The 13,900-nt window shown below is 56.8% G+C and overlaps 1 protein-coding gene across 2 annotated transcripts; it reads right to left on the bottom strand.

Moving 5' to 3' along the window:
* Positions 1 to 104: 104 nt before the first annotated feature.
* Positions 105 to 12,072, bottom strand: PLEKHG4 (pleckstrin homology and RhoGEF domain containing G4). 2 transcript variants are annotated; one of them, XM_052655847.1, is made up of 24 exons: positions 11,949 to 12,072; positions 11,679 to 11,727; positions 10,229 to 10,280; positions 8,283 to 8,989; positions 8,030 to 8,125; positions 7,827 to 7,950; positions 7,645 to 7,738; positions 7,482 to 7,556; positions 7,285 to 7,401; positions 7,017 to 7,115; positions 6,774 to 6,922; positions 6,484 to 6,622; positions 6,269 to 6,385; positions 4,564 to 4,746; positions 3,809 to 4,311; positions 3,489 to 3,735; positions 2,679 to 2,768; positions 2,374 to 2,595; positions 2,120 to 2,290; positions 1,867 to 2,044; positions 1,438 to 1,554; positions 1,058 to 1,294; positions 853 to 968; positions 105 to 681 (listed from the first exon to the last, which is right to left on the bottom strand). In XM_052655847.1, the coding sequence occupies exons 4-24, from the start codon at positions 8,791 to 8,793 to the stop codon at positions 676 to 678; spliced, it is 3,591 nt and encodes a 1,196-aa protein (XP_052511807.1). In that variant the 5' UTR covers positions 8,794 to 8,989; positions 10,229 to 10,280; positions 11,679 to 11,727; positions 11,949 to 12,072; the 3' UTR covers positions 105 to 675. The 2 variants fall into 2 exon arrangements, with proteins under 2 accessions (XP_052511807.1, XP_052511808.1); XM_052655848.1 differs by lacking the exon at positions 1,438 to 1,554.
* Between the last annotated feature and the right edge of the window lie 1,828 nt (positions 12,073 to 13,900).

Raw genomic sequence — 13,900 nt, 5'->3', positions numbered from 1 at the left:
CCCACCCATCCCATCACCAAGATGCATTTAAACCAACGATGTCCCCACCGAAGGGTGCATTATCAGTTTATTTTTTTAAATAAAGAATAAATCACGAGTCAAGGGTCTGGACTCCATCTCTGAGAACCAAATACCTTACAACCAGTGAAATAATCTTATACAACTCTAACTGAAAGCTATTCAAAAACCTCTGAGTCCATGTAACCAAACTGGACTGGGGAGCTAGGGCATGCAAGAGGAAGAGTCCAGCAGGGATGAGCCTGGCTTTGAGACCCGGAGTTGGGAAGCAGTGGCGAGGAACCCACCTCTGTTCCTCCTGAAGGGTGGGGCAGCTTAGTCACTACCAGAGCCACTCAACATCCCACTAGCCTACAGCATAGAAATAAACATCCACCTTCTGCTCTGGGTGGGAGAAGATGGGGACAGAAGGGGACATGGGCCAGGAACCCAAAATGAGGGTGCTTATTTAGGCTCTGCTGCCAGAATCCCCTGGAGAGGTCATTGCCAATCTGTCCAATGGACACGGACATCAGAATGGGTGGTTGACAGGACTGTGCATATGGGCTGGAGGTGACCCAGGTGCTGCCCATGGCCTCGTCGTAGCAGATCTCCAGGGAAGTGATGCTCCTTGGATCTAAAGACTCCTGGATCCACTGCCCACCTTCAAGCCCAGGCTCAGACCTATGGTACAAAGCCAAGTATGAACACATATTTCCCTGGCTCAGGATCCAGGTGGGATCTCTAAGGAATGGCTCTGTCCCACCACCCTCAGTTCCACCTAAAGACAAGGGTGCCATAGGCCCAGGTAGAGCTGAGAAAGCGCTGGTAGGCACAAGGCAAAATGGCACTCACGTAGGACAAGTCCTCCAGGCCCTTGCCCAGGATCTGCCCTGACACACAGCTGCTGTCTGAGCCACTGGAGCCACTGGCTGATGGGCACTGGGAGGAAACCTCTGAGTCCTCAGGAGCTGGGAAGGGAGACCAGGTGAGCCATCAGCAGGGGAGGCCCAGATCCCAAGTCATGCCCTTTTGCCTCTGGGAAAGCCCAGAAACCTACTCAAAGATGGCTGGCTGCCCAGTTCGGCATCAGTCTCCAGTGCCACTTCCTCTGGGAAACTGGTGGAATACAGGGGCCAGCGGAAGCCCAGAAGAGCTGGGTCTCTGTGCAGATGCAGGTTGAGGGACCCCAGTACAGAGCAAGAGGCAGGATCTCCAGGAAGGGCGCCTGAGGCCCCCAGGTAGGGGCTGTCAGAGTCAAAGGGAGCCACAGCAATGGAGGCCCGAGAGCGAACTGCTGCATGAGAAAGAGAGTCCGGTTGGATCAGGCCAGAGCTCAGCTGGGCCGACGTCCTGAGGGGAGTGCAGGCTAGGGCTGCCAGAGGCCCACATCGCTCCCTGAGCAGCTCTCCCCACCCCACCCCGCAGCCTGTCTGCTACCTCGGCACTTCAGGATATAGTTGACGGTGCGGTCATTGATAGCTTCTTCGCTGGGGGCGATGTCCTGGAAGGCCTTGTTCCCCACACCCATAGACACCATCTCAGCCATGCGCACCTCTGGGTGGAAAATGGGTATCTGGACATCAGGCCGGCCCTTTATCACTCCTCCTCATGTAAGTCTCTCCTGGACACCCAGAGCCTGGGGACTGTCCTGTTCACCAAACACTCAGAGGTTTACATGTCCGCAGCCTGAGATGGTGACATGAGGACTGCCTGGCTTGAGTTCTTTCTCCTGTGCTGGCTGTTGCTGCTGGACCTTTTCCACCCTCCCCAGTGTTTCCAGTTCCTGAGGCCCTCGCTGGGGCCCCTCTGGGACAATGTAAGCTCTCCAAGGAGGGGATCATGGGATGAAATGGGACATACACCCACCCTTGTTGTGGATGGCCTGCCTCCAGAGCAGGCGGGAGATGTCAGCTGTCCAGGCCTGCTTGGTGGCCAAGCTGGCGGCTTGCAGCACAAAGGTGTCCCTAGCCTTGCGACGGCGAAACCAGATCTCAAAGCGCAGGTTGTTGTTCCCACAGCACTCAGTGAGGCCAAGATCTGCCATCTGTGTGACCAGGAGAGGAGCTCAGTGAGGCTGTAGGGGTGCTGGGGGTACGGGGAGGGCCCGAGTTGAGCCTACCTTGAAGGACCGCTTGTAGGTAAACATGTCGATGCCTGTGGGTCCTCGGCGAGGCTTGCTGAAGAGCAATAGCTCCTCAAAGAGGAAAATGCGACGCAGGGATTTGTGGCGCCCACAGCGGACTGTGAACTCATCCTGCCGGACCAACTGGCCCTGTTCCTTGAGGTTGACCTGCCAAGTGGGGGCCCGGTGGGTGCCTGGCCTCTTCTGCCCCCTCCCTTCACACCCACTGCCCCTGGCCTGCCAAGACTCACGTCACAGCCCTGGATGGCATCCATGGCTAGCAAGTCATTGCCGTGTCGCAGCTGGAAGTGCACGAGGCTCTGGGCAGCCCGCAGGGCACTCAGCTCCTGTGCGGGTCCCCCACAAGCCCGCGCCAGCTCCTGCAGCAGCAGCGCATACTTGCTCATGCGCTGGATAGGCTTCAGCAGGTAGGAGGCCAAGTCCAAGTGGTCCCCCAGTGCCTGCTGCTTGTCCTGCCGGGTGCATCAGACACCGTCAGGGAGCTTCCCGTTGTTTGCTCCATCCCCCCTCCCGCTACAGTCTCAGGCTCACCCACCCTGAAGAAGACGTGACCATAGCTGGTCATCAGGGCATCGGAGCGCGGTTTATTCTTGCTGTAGAGTGCGTACATCCCAAACTGCACCCTCTGCAAAGATACACAGCTTGACCAGGTGCCAATGGGCCAGCATCCAAGGGAGTCAAACCACTCAGCTTGGGAGGCCCAAATGGCCAACGACGTGTCCCCAGGAGGCCTCCCACCGACAGATCCTACCTGCCCTGCTTGGAGTGACGGGTGATCTGGCAGGAACAAGCGCTGTGCAGGGAGGGGCTTGCCTACAGGGCTCTGGGGAGGAAGTCCTGCACACAGCCCTGCCACTTCCACAGCCCCAAGAGCTCTGCTCTGGTCTCCTCTCACCTTGGACGACCCTTCCCCTGCTCACAACACTAAACTACACTGACCCATCTCCTTCTCAACCACTGGGCCTCTTTCCTGCCCAGCACATTGTACTTGATCTTTCCTCTGAATGGAATGCTCTGACTACAGCCCCTCCCTCCGGCCTTAGCTCAAACATCAGCTTCTCTTAAGATGCCTCTCTAACTGTTCTCTCTAAAGGGGGTACCCCTGCCTCACTGCTAACTCACCATCACCTATCTGGATTTTTTTTCTAATCCCAAATATAATCTGGAATTATCTATTTTACACTCACATCTCCTCTGCTAAACTAAAAGTACCCTGAAGAACAGGGGCTGGTTGGTCCTGCTCATAGCTGTGCCCATCACAGGACCTGACAACAAGGTCAGACCCAATAGCTCACTGTTGAGTGTGGCAGGATCAGCCAGGGGCCGCGTGGCCTGTGGGGCTTACATGGCGCAGGAAGGCATAGGCCACCCGGGGCGGGTGCTGGGTGCAGGCCTCCAGCTCACGCAAGAAAAAATGGCGGTGGAAGTCCCACAGCTTCTCCAGGTTGCCAAAGAGTTGGGCACGCTGGCCACGGAGGCCCTGGGGCACATCAGGGCGATCCAGCTCAGGGAAGTAGTTCTCTATGGTGTAGTCCAGGGCACGGACATATTCCCGCTCCGTAGCCACCATCTCTGCCAGCACCAGCTGAAGTCTACCAGGGAGGTGGAGTCAGGACCCGAGACATCTGCCCTGCCACTGCCCTCCCTGCCCTGCCCACTCTGTACCTGTTGGGGCTCCTGGGGTCACAGCTCCCAGGAGGAGGCACAGTGGGGCATGACTCTGACTGGGCACCACCTCCAGCCTCTCGTCTGTGGCAGGCAGGTACAATGGCCTCAGGGTGGCACTGGTGGGCAGGTTCTCTGAGACTCAATCCCAGATTCTGATCAAGGCTATAGGCCTTCCTCAGGGGAGGGACAGCAGGTACCGCTGGGACCCGGCTGACACACAGGCTAGCTGTGCTACCCGTCGGGGGTGACTTCAGAGCAGCTTCTAACTTCTGATCCAGGGCCAGCCAGGTGTCCTGGCACTGCGCCCAGGCCCAGCGGCACTCCTGGCGAATACCCTCAGATCCCAGCCCTGTGGCTAAAGCCCACATCTTTCGGAAGTGGGCAGGAGGCAGGTCCGGGTGCTTGGTCCAATGCAGCTGCAGCCGCTGCAGCACAACCCCTGGGCGCTCCTGTTCCAGCTCTGCCAACACCTGCCGCCCCTCCTCGGCCCAGGTCAAGGCCTGCAACACCAAGGCCAGATGGGCACTGAGGAAGGATCTCCCCATGACTGCTGAGCCTTCTCCTCTACTTCTCCCCATCCCCACAGAATGGTGGCCCCAGGCTGCATCCCCAGTGGATTTGGGCATCAGGCTGAAAACAGGGAGAGAAAACAGGCACGATAGCCTTCAAAGCTCAGGCTGCCGTAGCACTAAGCAGCCACCCCCTCTGACTTCACTGACCACCTGGAACCAGGGACAGGACCCCTCACGCACCTGCTTGAAGAACTGCAAGAGTCTGTCGGCATCTGCCAGTCGCTGCCGCCGCTGGGCCAAGGCCCTAGAGAAGTCGGCCAGCTGGGTTTGCAGGGTCAGAAAGCGGGCCCCAAAGGGGCCCAGTTCGGCTGCATCACAGCCAACCAGTGGCTGCAGACATTTCTCCCCTCGCCTGACCTGTTCCTGGAAACAGAGTTTGGAATCAGCAAGCCTAGGCCTGGCATTGCAGTTGCTGAGCCCAGGTCTTTTCCATGGATATCCACATGGCATCACCAAGTCACTTCTGTGAAGACCAGACCTCCACAACGCCTCCCCCAACCCCCTCTCTCTGTGCTCCTCTCCACAGCGAAACTCCCTGGAAAAACTGTTCTTTTCATCACTACTTCTTAACTATGTTGGCCTTCTGCAGCCCCACTTCACTCCCCATCCCCAGCGCCTCTCAGGCTTCCTCTGACTCTTACCATTCAGTACTACCAAACCTCTCTCCTCTAGCTCCCCTGATCTCTCCCCTCTCCCTGATTCTCCTTGGCTTTCTCTAGTGCTTCCCCTCTCCTGATCCCCCATCCATTAGCTCAGCTGTTAAACCTTGGTGTTCCTGAAGACAGCCCACTCTTTCTCAGGCAATCATGTGCAAACACGCTTCAAATATCACCCATACACCTACAACCACCAAATGAGCCTCCATACTCAGTGCTCCCTCTCCTTCCCTCATGGTCATTTCCAAAGTACATCCAAGGCTGGACAGATGAACGCCCTTGCCCCCAGAAGGTCCGTCTCTCAGGGAACAGTACCTATTCACCTTTGTAAATACTTCTTCCTCTCACAGCTTCACCTGTATCCACCACTGAATCCCATCAACTTCTCAAATGATATCTCCTCTGCCACCATCCTGGCCAGAGTAAGCATCATTCCCACCTGGACCACTACAAGTGCCTCCTCAATGGACTCTGATTGTCCATCCACCAAATCACTGTCTACCCAGGAACTATGGTAATATTTCTAGAATACAGATCTGATTATATGATTTTCCTGCTTAAATTGTACTCCATTACAGGACCCAGTTCCTGGCCACTAGCCATTCTTCCAGCCTCATTTTACCTCATCTCACCCCACTCTCCCTCCTTCTTCTGCTCTGTATTTCATCCTCACTGACTTTCTGATGGTTCCTCAGGCAAGCCACGCTCCTTCCTATCACAAGATCTTTGCACATGCTTTTTGCTTCCCCAGTCTGAAACGTGTCTTATCTCTAACCCTCTTCTGCCTGGTTAACGTCAACCTATCCTTCAGATCTCAGATCAAAGTCACTATCTCAAGAGAGTTTGGCCAATACCCCTCCTCGTTTAGGACTTTTATCATACACTCAGATAGAAACACCTGTATTGCTTCTCTCTAGAACTTTTGTACAGAAAGAACAAATGTGCTCAGTCGTACAGTCATGTCCGACTCTTTGCAACCTCATGGACGGTAGCTTGCCAGGCTCCCCTGTCCATGGGATTCTCCAGGCAAGAATACTGGAGTGGGTTTCCATTCCCTTCTCCAAAAAAGAACATATACATGACTTTCAATCTTTGGTTACAACTGATCTTCTCCGCTGGATTGTAATTTCCAAGAGAATAAAGACTAGATTTACTTTCACCCACTGTGCATTCCAAGTTTCTGGCAAAGTGCTCCAATACCTACACAAGGAACAAGTAACCAAACTCACCTGAGCAATCTGGTCCAGCTCCCGAAAAGGGCCTTGGGCCTGAAGCAGCATGTCCAGTGAAGGCTCCCTGGGCTCCTCAAGTGCTGGCCAGCCCACCTGCTGAAGCCATACTTCCATCTGGAAGGAGTACGAACACGGAAAGGAGAGTTGTTGCTATGGGGTGGGGGTGATGCTTAAGATTAGAGGTGAGGCCCACTGGGGCGGATAGTTCCCACCTGGTGCAGCTCGCCCTCCTGGGCCTCCAGCGTCTGGACCAACTCCAGTGCTTGTATTCGGCGGTTACCCTGCAGTGTCAGTTGGTGCAGCAATCCATCCACGCGGCCATACAGCTCCTCAACCTCGTCCACCGCTGACCTGGTGCATGGTACATGTCTTAGTGCCCCTTCCAGGTGCCTAGATCCACTTGACCCTGTCCTGGGACCATAATCCTGGCTGGTCTGGGCCAGACACTGAGTCCTTGGCATGGGATATGGTGGGCTGGGGCAAGACCTGGGCTTGTACCTACCTGTAGTCTGGGCTCAGGGTTACCTCTGGGACCTCTTGCTTTAGCCACGTCAGCTCCAAGGCTCCCTGGCATTGTAGCCATGCCAACCGTGGAGAGCCTAGCACATGCTCCATCAGGACCCGTGCCTGCCGCAACAGTCGACCGACTTCCTATGATTAAGAGCAACAGGTGGTGGAGGCGTGCATGGGAGAAGGGGAAGGAAGATAGGGAGAATTTGGGGAGGTGTCAAGAGGGGACACTCACCCCAGACTCCACGGGCTGGGGCACAGCCTTCATGCTCTCAATGGCTCCCTGAAGCAGGGCACAAACTACCTGGCAGCTCTGCAGGAGGGCTTCCAGACGCTGTGAACAGAGGCAGGCATGACTAGCGCAGAGCACAGGGCTGGTCCCAAGCAGCTTGGATCCCAGGCCATGGCAGCCAGCTATGCACTGCCCAAGCCAGCCCAGGGGAGGCTCCTCTGCTGACCATATCGCCTGTCTACCCACCCAATGCCCCACCCAGTGTACTGACCATCCGGAAGTCCAGCCAAGCCTGGTGACAGTAAGGCAGGCCTCCTCCTAGTGAAGTGAGCAACTCTGAGGTGGAGATGTGGGTCAGCAGGCTTTGGTGAGAGGAGAGATGCTCTAACTGCAGAAAAAGAAGGTGTAGTGGACTCGGGCCTGGTGGGGACTCACCCCATCTCCACCCTGACTAAAATGGCTCAGTACCTGTAGCCCTGCAGGCACTTCCTCCGGCAGCTTTCCCACCAGCAGCACACGGTGCACTGATCCCGGGACTGCTTCCTGCAAAGAATGTGAGCTCAGCCCTGACCCCGACCCTACACAAAAGGAATGGCTAAGGGGAAGAAGGGAACTACAATCCTGTACTCACTTGCAGTTGGCTGAGCCCCCAGAATATGGAAGAGCTTGGGGAACAAATCCGGGCATCCACTAGCACGGTCAGTCCCAAGGTCTGTACTTTGGGCCTAAAGGAGCAGGCTTTGGTTGAGTATCTATTTCCCCAACCCTGCCATCTCCTGGCTCAGGTTCTGTCCCCCAACCTCCTCCCCCAACCTGGGGATGCTTTGCAAGTAGAGCAGGAGGCGGACAAGCTCATGGCTGTTGCACTTGGGGTGATTCCAGGCTGAGTTATGGGCACACAGAAGCAGCACTGCCCGGCCTTCCACATCTCGAGTCCCTGTGGGGAAAAGGCAGTGAACACCTGCTCAATCAAGCCACCCCACCTGTACCGCCTTTAGTGTCTCCCAGCTAGCTACCTGGCAGGGCAGCCATGCCACTGGCAAGTAGCTCCCAGGCAAGGTCTTGGGCCAGGAGGTAGTCAGTGGACTTCAAGAGCCTGGATCTGTGGGAGTCTTGGGGAGGAAAACCGCTTGGGTCTACACTGGGCAATCTACCCAGAGACCCCCTATTTGCATCTGGGCTTTAGTCTGAGTAGGATCAGAAGCCTCCCCACCTTCAGGTACCCTCCCTCCTTCCCTCCCAAGACCTCCCTGGCCCAGCCTTCCTTACCTGCCTCCAGTAGTTCTGATGATGTCTCAGATAAAAGACCTCCATGGTTCACAGAGTCACTGTCCAACCCTTCAGGGTCCAAGCGGACTGGCATGACCCTGCCTGAAACTGAGTCCCCTGCCAAGTCTCCTCCTTGGCTGTCATTCTCACCCTGTGCCAGACTAAGGTGGGAAGACATTGGACTTAGGAGGATCTCTACTCCAGGGGAGGCTGGTTCCTTCATGTGGACAGAAGACCCTCTTAATGTGCCCTTCTGGCCATGCCCCGACTTATCTGCAAACATCTGTCCTGTGGGTGACTGAAGTTCACCAGGCAGAGGGCTGCCCTGGAGCTCCTCCCCCTGGGCTGCCCCTGATGGTGGGCTTGGAGGATGGGGGTTCTTAGCCTGCATCTGGGGAGCAGGTTCCCCCTCATCCCAGGCATCTCTGAAACTGCACACAGCAAATCTCCAGTCGGTGGCATGGCCGTGGGACTCTGGAGACTCATCCCCATCCTTCAGGGGCCCTTCCATCACCCCTTCCTTAAGGGTGGGCCTGCTCCAAGCAAACGGGAGAGGAGCTAAGCCCTCGGTGTGAAACACGTTGAAGATGGCCGGGTAGGGCTTGGCGGGTGATGCAGGCAGAAGGCACTAGGCCGTAGGAGGCACCAGTCTTGGTGCCCGGCACCGGCACCGGCACCGGGAGCACAGCGGCTGTCGCAGTTGAGGCCTGAGGAGAAGGGAGAAAGGCTGGGGTCTCTCCCTCCAGCTGGGGACCAGCGACGCCACGCTCCCGTGGGCCTTCACCCGGAAGGCCCCACGCTGGGGGCCGGCCTGCGCGGGTGCGACGCTCACGGCGAGGGCGGGGCGCGCCTCGTGCTCGCGCTCACGCCGGCCCGGCCGACACCGGCCTCGCCATGGGCTCGCGCGCCCGTTCCCTCGCCCGCCCCGCCGGCCACGCTCACAACCCCAGGACGCGCCGACCGGGAACCGCGAACCCAAGCCGGAGCCCTCGAACGTACCGCACCGCTGCCTCGACGGCGGCTACTGCACGCAGCCTCCAGACCGCGGGGGCGGCACGGGCGCAGCAGGAAACACGGCGGCGCCGCACCGCCCCCTGGGGGCCGGAGGACGCAGCCACCGCCCACCCCGCCGGGCCCGACGGCAGCCGCCCAAGCCCCAGCCAGCCCGAGAGCGCCGAGACCGCGGCTCTCGCAGCGCCCCCTGCCGAGCCGCCCCCACGTCCCCCGCGGGCTGGGACGACTCGGCTTCACCCCCGGGGCTTCCAGCTGACTTTGACTTGGCTTCTCAGCCCGCTGGCAGGGGTAACGACCAGCGGCCTTCCCACGGCGCCCACTCCCCCGGGCTGCTCAGCGCGCCAGAAGCGCTCCCCCGCTGGGAAGGCGGCATAGGTGCGCGAGGGTGAGTGAGCCAGGGGTCCGCCTGGGAGTGAGGGAGGGGGCTGGCGGAGCGAGGAGGGGAGGCTTCTGCTCTTGAATGCACGCGGGATGGGGGGAGTACAGCCCCAGCCTCCCTGGGCAAAACAAGGAGCGCTTCTGTCAGCCTGGAGACCCCTAAGAGAGACTCCGGAAGCCCAAACTAGCTACTTGGTGCTGCTGGCAGCCATTAGAGGTATCTTCATGGAGGGAGGGGCCCTTCCATTGCAGCCCCTATCTTCCATTCCAGTCCTCAGGCCCAGGCACCGAGAGACAGCTTGTATGATCCCATGATGGGTTGTGGGGGCTGCTGTCTGGGCTATAGAGGGAAGGAGGGACCTCTGTAGTGGGTGCTGACCCAGATTCGCCAGGATCCACCAGGCCCGGACTCTCCACTCCCCTGCATTCTTGGCACTTCTGTCATATACACCCTCTCTCCAGCTCCCCACCCCCTGCCACAAAATCCAGCCCAAGAGGCTGGTACTGAGGACAGGATTCTGGAAGAAGAGGGCCAGGTGTGCCCTTCCACTTACCTGCTGGGTGAGCTCCTGCAACTCAGTACCCCTTGAGCCTCATCTTACTCACCTATAAAAGAAAGAAGGAAAGGCGTTCCTTTCTCCTGGGATTCCCCCCTGAGAACTAGGAAAGACCTGTGTGTCAGAGGTCCACTTGCTGCCAGCTCTTGGGCTGTGTTGGAGCCCTGCCCTTCATTTCATGCTCTGTCAGAGGATCCTGAACTGGTGAAAGTCACTTGGACAGCTGACCTATGAGATCTTGCTCAGCTTTGAGGTGTGAAGTCCCTTTGGGGACATGTGGGTCTGGCCTGACACTCCCCCAAACTTGTGGGAAGATTATAAGAAGGTAGCCTGTGTGGCCAGAAGACACTGTGCCCCATAACCTTATTCAGGCCCTCGGTTCCTTGTAGAGAGAGGGCGGTGGGTACAGTGGCTTCCCTGGCTCTAGGGTAGTCACCTCCTTCAAGAAGCTGCCAGAGGAGAGAATCAGGGCATCAGAAGGAGCACCAGCAATCCTCCCCTCCCCACCGTTCCAGCTGCCACATCAGCACCAAGTCCGCCTCCCAGGAGCCTCCTTCTTCAGGGGATGTGGCCGGGAGTAAGGAGGCTTGGGGTTACCCTGCTCCATCCCCAACCCCCCGCAGGCCCTCTCATCCCACCCTCCTCTAGCTTCAGCGAGCATCAGGACCAGCCTTGGCTCCCTCCCCAGCTGTGTTAGAGCCGCCCCACTGAGTCACTGCTTCCAGTTCCCTCCCTCCCCTTCTGCTGCCCAGTCTGCCCACCCCCACCCCAGCCAGGCCCCCTGTGAGCCTTGGTTAGACTTGCTGGCCAGCACATGTACCCCTCCAGAGCCAAAGACAAGAGGCCTCAAACCACAGGCCATACCTGACCCCAGCACCCCTGGGCACAGGCGGATAGATTCAGGGGCAGGGCCAGGCCTTGGTTTAGTCACTTTGCACAGAATGTGCATTGTAAGCCTCATGAAGACAGAGACCATGTATTGCCCACTTCTGTATTTCTTGTATCTAGCACAGGGCCTGGAATAAATATTGAGGGGTGCCTGAGACTGGTCACACCAGCCCTGCCCTCCTGAGGCTCTCCACTTATGAGCCAGATGTAAACCAGAGTCACAGATGGAAGCAGATTCAGAGGCTCAGTCGGAGAGGGCCACAGAAGAGGCAGAGGTGGCAAGATGCACAGCTCCGGGATGGCAGAGAGACAGATAGAAATGGGGACAAACTGGGCCTAGTGGGGAACACTGGGGGCTGGGCCTGGAGCCAACCTGAGCTGCTGACCACAGCAGGGTCTGTGGGCTGAGCTTGCAGGACTGAGCAGTGACTCATGGGGCCCAGCTCTGTGGCTCTCCTGGCAGCAGAATGTCCTCACAGCAACCTTTTCCACTGAGATCATGAAATGGGGATGGGCCTCCCTCCCCTGCCCCTTCACCAGCCAGCTCCACATTTCTTACCAACACGAGCCACTCAAAAATGGAGCAGGAGCTCTGTGCTTCTATGGGCCTAGTGATAAGAGAACCACAGTCATTGCCCTCATTCCACCCCAAACCTTCCCCTCTTCAGTACTGTCCTAGACAGCGCGGGTGACAAATGCTCTACACCTTCCAGACCCATCTCACCTCCAGCCTAAATGAGCTCTAACTCCTTAGTGTGGCATTCGAAGCCATCCAGAGGCATAGTCACAGCCTTCCCGTCCACTTCTTACATAGGCCTGGAAAACTCACCTGATCACAAGCTTTTCGCAATATGTCTCCCTGTTCGTGGAATGCCCAGGTGGCGCAGTGGTAAAGGATCTGCCTGTCAGTGCAGGAGACACAGGAGATGTGGGTTCGATCCCTGGGTCGGGAAGATCCCCTGGAGGAGGAAATGGCAACCCACTCCAGTATTCTTGCCTGGGAAATCCTATGGACAGAGGAGCCTGGCAGGCTACAGTCCATGGGGTCGCAAAGAGTCAGACACGACTGAGCGACTGAGTATACAGACATATGCACACTTGGAATGCTCCTGCTCATCCCTCCAGGTCAAAACCCTTCCTCGTTCAAGGCACTGGAGGTTGTTCCCACCATCCTGCCTGGTCAGATGGTGACTCGTTTGCTTTGCTGCATCCCAGATGCCTGCCTCCCCTGGTTTTCTTACCCTCAGTCTGCTCATCTCTGACCAACCATTTTCTTGGAAGTCCCCCCATTTTTAGTTACCCAGCTCTAGGCCCAGGAGCCCCTCTGCACCCCTTTCCTACACCATCAGTTGTGGATTTCATTTCTGAACCTTCCTAATCTAGTGATTTTTGAAGGATGTGGTCTCTCTCTCCTTCTGGAGAGCCGGTTCAGATTACAGATTTCTGGGCTCCCATAGACCTGCTGAGTCAGAACCTTGGGGTAGGCCCAGGAATCTGTGTTTGACAGGCTCCCAGTGGTTCTGACACCAGGGTCTGAGAATAGCTGCCGGCCGTCTCCAACATAAGCACCTTCACATCCCTGGGCCTCCCAGCAGGTATTCCATCTCTAGGCTTTCCTCCTACCGAGCCTTCCTCCACATGGGCTTTCACCCATCCTCCCCCCATCACCAGCTACATTCATGCTCCCTACTGCACATCACTGCCCACACTCCCTAGGTCACTATTCTGCCAGGCTGCCACCTCCGAAACTCGGCAGGGTCACCCCACCCACGCCTTGGTGTCCTTGGCTGGCCTCTCCCCAGCATGTCACTCGCTGCTCCTTGCCTCTCACTGTGTGTGCTCCAGATGTCTTTTGTTCATGCTGCTCTCCACCTGACATGCACCGACATAGCTTCACCCATGCTCTCTGAGCCCCATCATACACACACACTCATACCCCTCTCAAAGCTGTCCCCCTCCACTAGATCTCCTCGGGCCTCACAGCACTTTCTATGCTCTTGGGCTTGTAACGAAACACCAACAATGACTAACATTTATAATCCTTTACAACGGGCCAGGCTGTGTACTAGATTCTTCTCATTTCATCATCTAATCCAGACAGCAGCGGTATGAAATAAGCATCCCATTTTAGAGATGAAGACACTGGAACTCAGAGAGAGTATGTAACATACCTAAGGTAACATACCCAGCAAGGGAGGGCTGGGACCAGCTGCTCGGCCTTATTGCAGCCGACTATAAGCCGTGTGAGGGCAAAGCCTGAAAGTCACTCTTCCTTCTCTTCCCACATTCCCCAGGCATAAGTCAGAAAAAAGGCTGACTAAATGTGTAAGCTTTGCAGTGTGTTCAGGGTTTCAGATCTATGAAGACTAACGACAGGTCAGTGATTACCTAGGGCTCAGCAGAGGGTGAGGAGTGAATGCCGACAGTACAGAGTTTCTCTGGGAGATGATGAAACTGTTCCAAACTTAGCTTGTGGGGAGGGTTGCACAACTCTGTGAATACGTTCGAAAACCACCAAGCTGTACATTTTAAATGGGTGAATTTTATGGTGTGTGTGTGTGTGAGGTATCGATAGAAAGGCCCAGTGGAAACTGGGTCTGCTGTCATCAGGGATTTCTATCCCTAGATGTTTCTGGACCCCACACTCTCCAATTTGTATCAGAAACACTCAGGGTAACCAGCTCCCTGGAGATTGTCCTCCCACCCGCCATGTGTGGAACACATCTGTTCATTTGTCCTACCACTCCCTCCAGGCATTTGAGGAATGTTTATCTGGTGCCA

This window comes from Budorcas taxicolor, chromosome 18 (assembly GCF_023091745.1).
Source record: "Budorcas taxicolor isolate Tak-1 chromosome 18, Takin1.1, whole genome shotgun sequence".
NCBI classification, from domain to species: domain Eukaryota; kingdom Metazoa; phylum Chordata; class Mammalia; order Artiodactyla; family Bovidae; genus Budorcas; species Budorcas taxicolor.
Note: the sequence above shows the minus strand (reverse complement) of the source record. Positions and strands in the feature narration are given on the sequence as shown.

Bases quoted from the DNA above. Each gene is read 5' to 3' on its own strand.
- PLEKHG4 (XM_052655847.1), bottom strand. From the start codon at position 8,793: ATGGAAGGGCCCCTGAAGGATGGGGATGAGTCTCCAGAGTCCCACGGC. The intron at 7,557-7,644 runs GTGAGTACAGGA...CATTCTTTGCAG, and splicing joins GGGGGCTCAGCCAACTGCAA to GAAGCAGTCCCGGGATCAGT. The intron at 4,312-4,563 runs GTGCGTGAGGGG...TTGGTGTTGCAG, and splicing joins TCTTGCAGTTCTTCAAGCAG to GCCTTGACCTGGGCCGAGGA.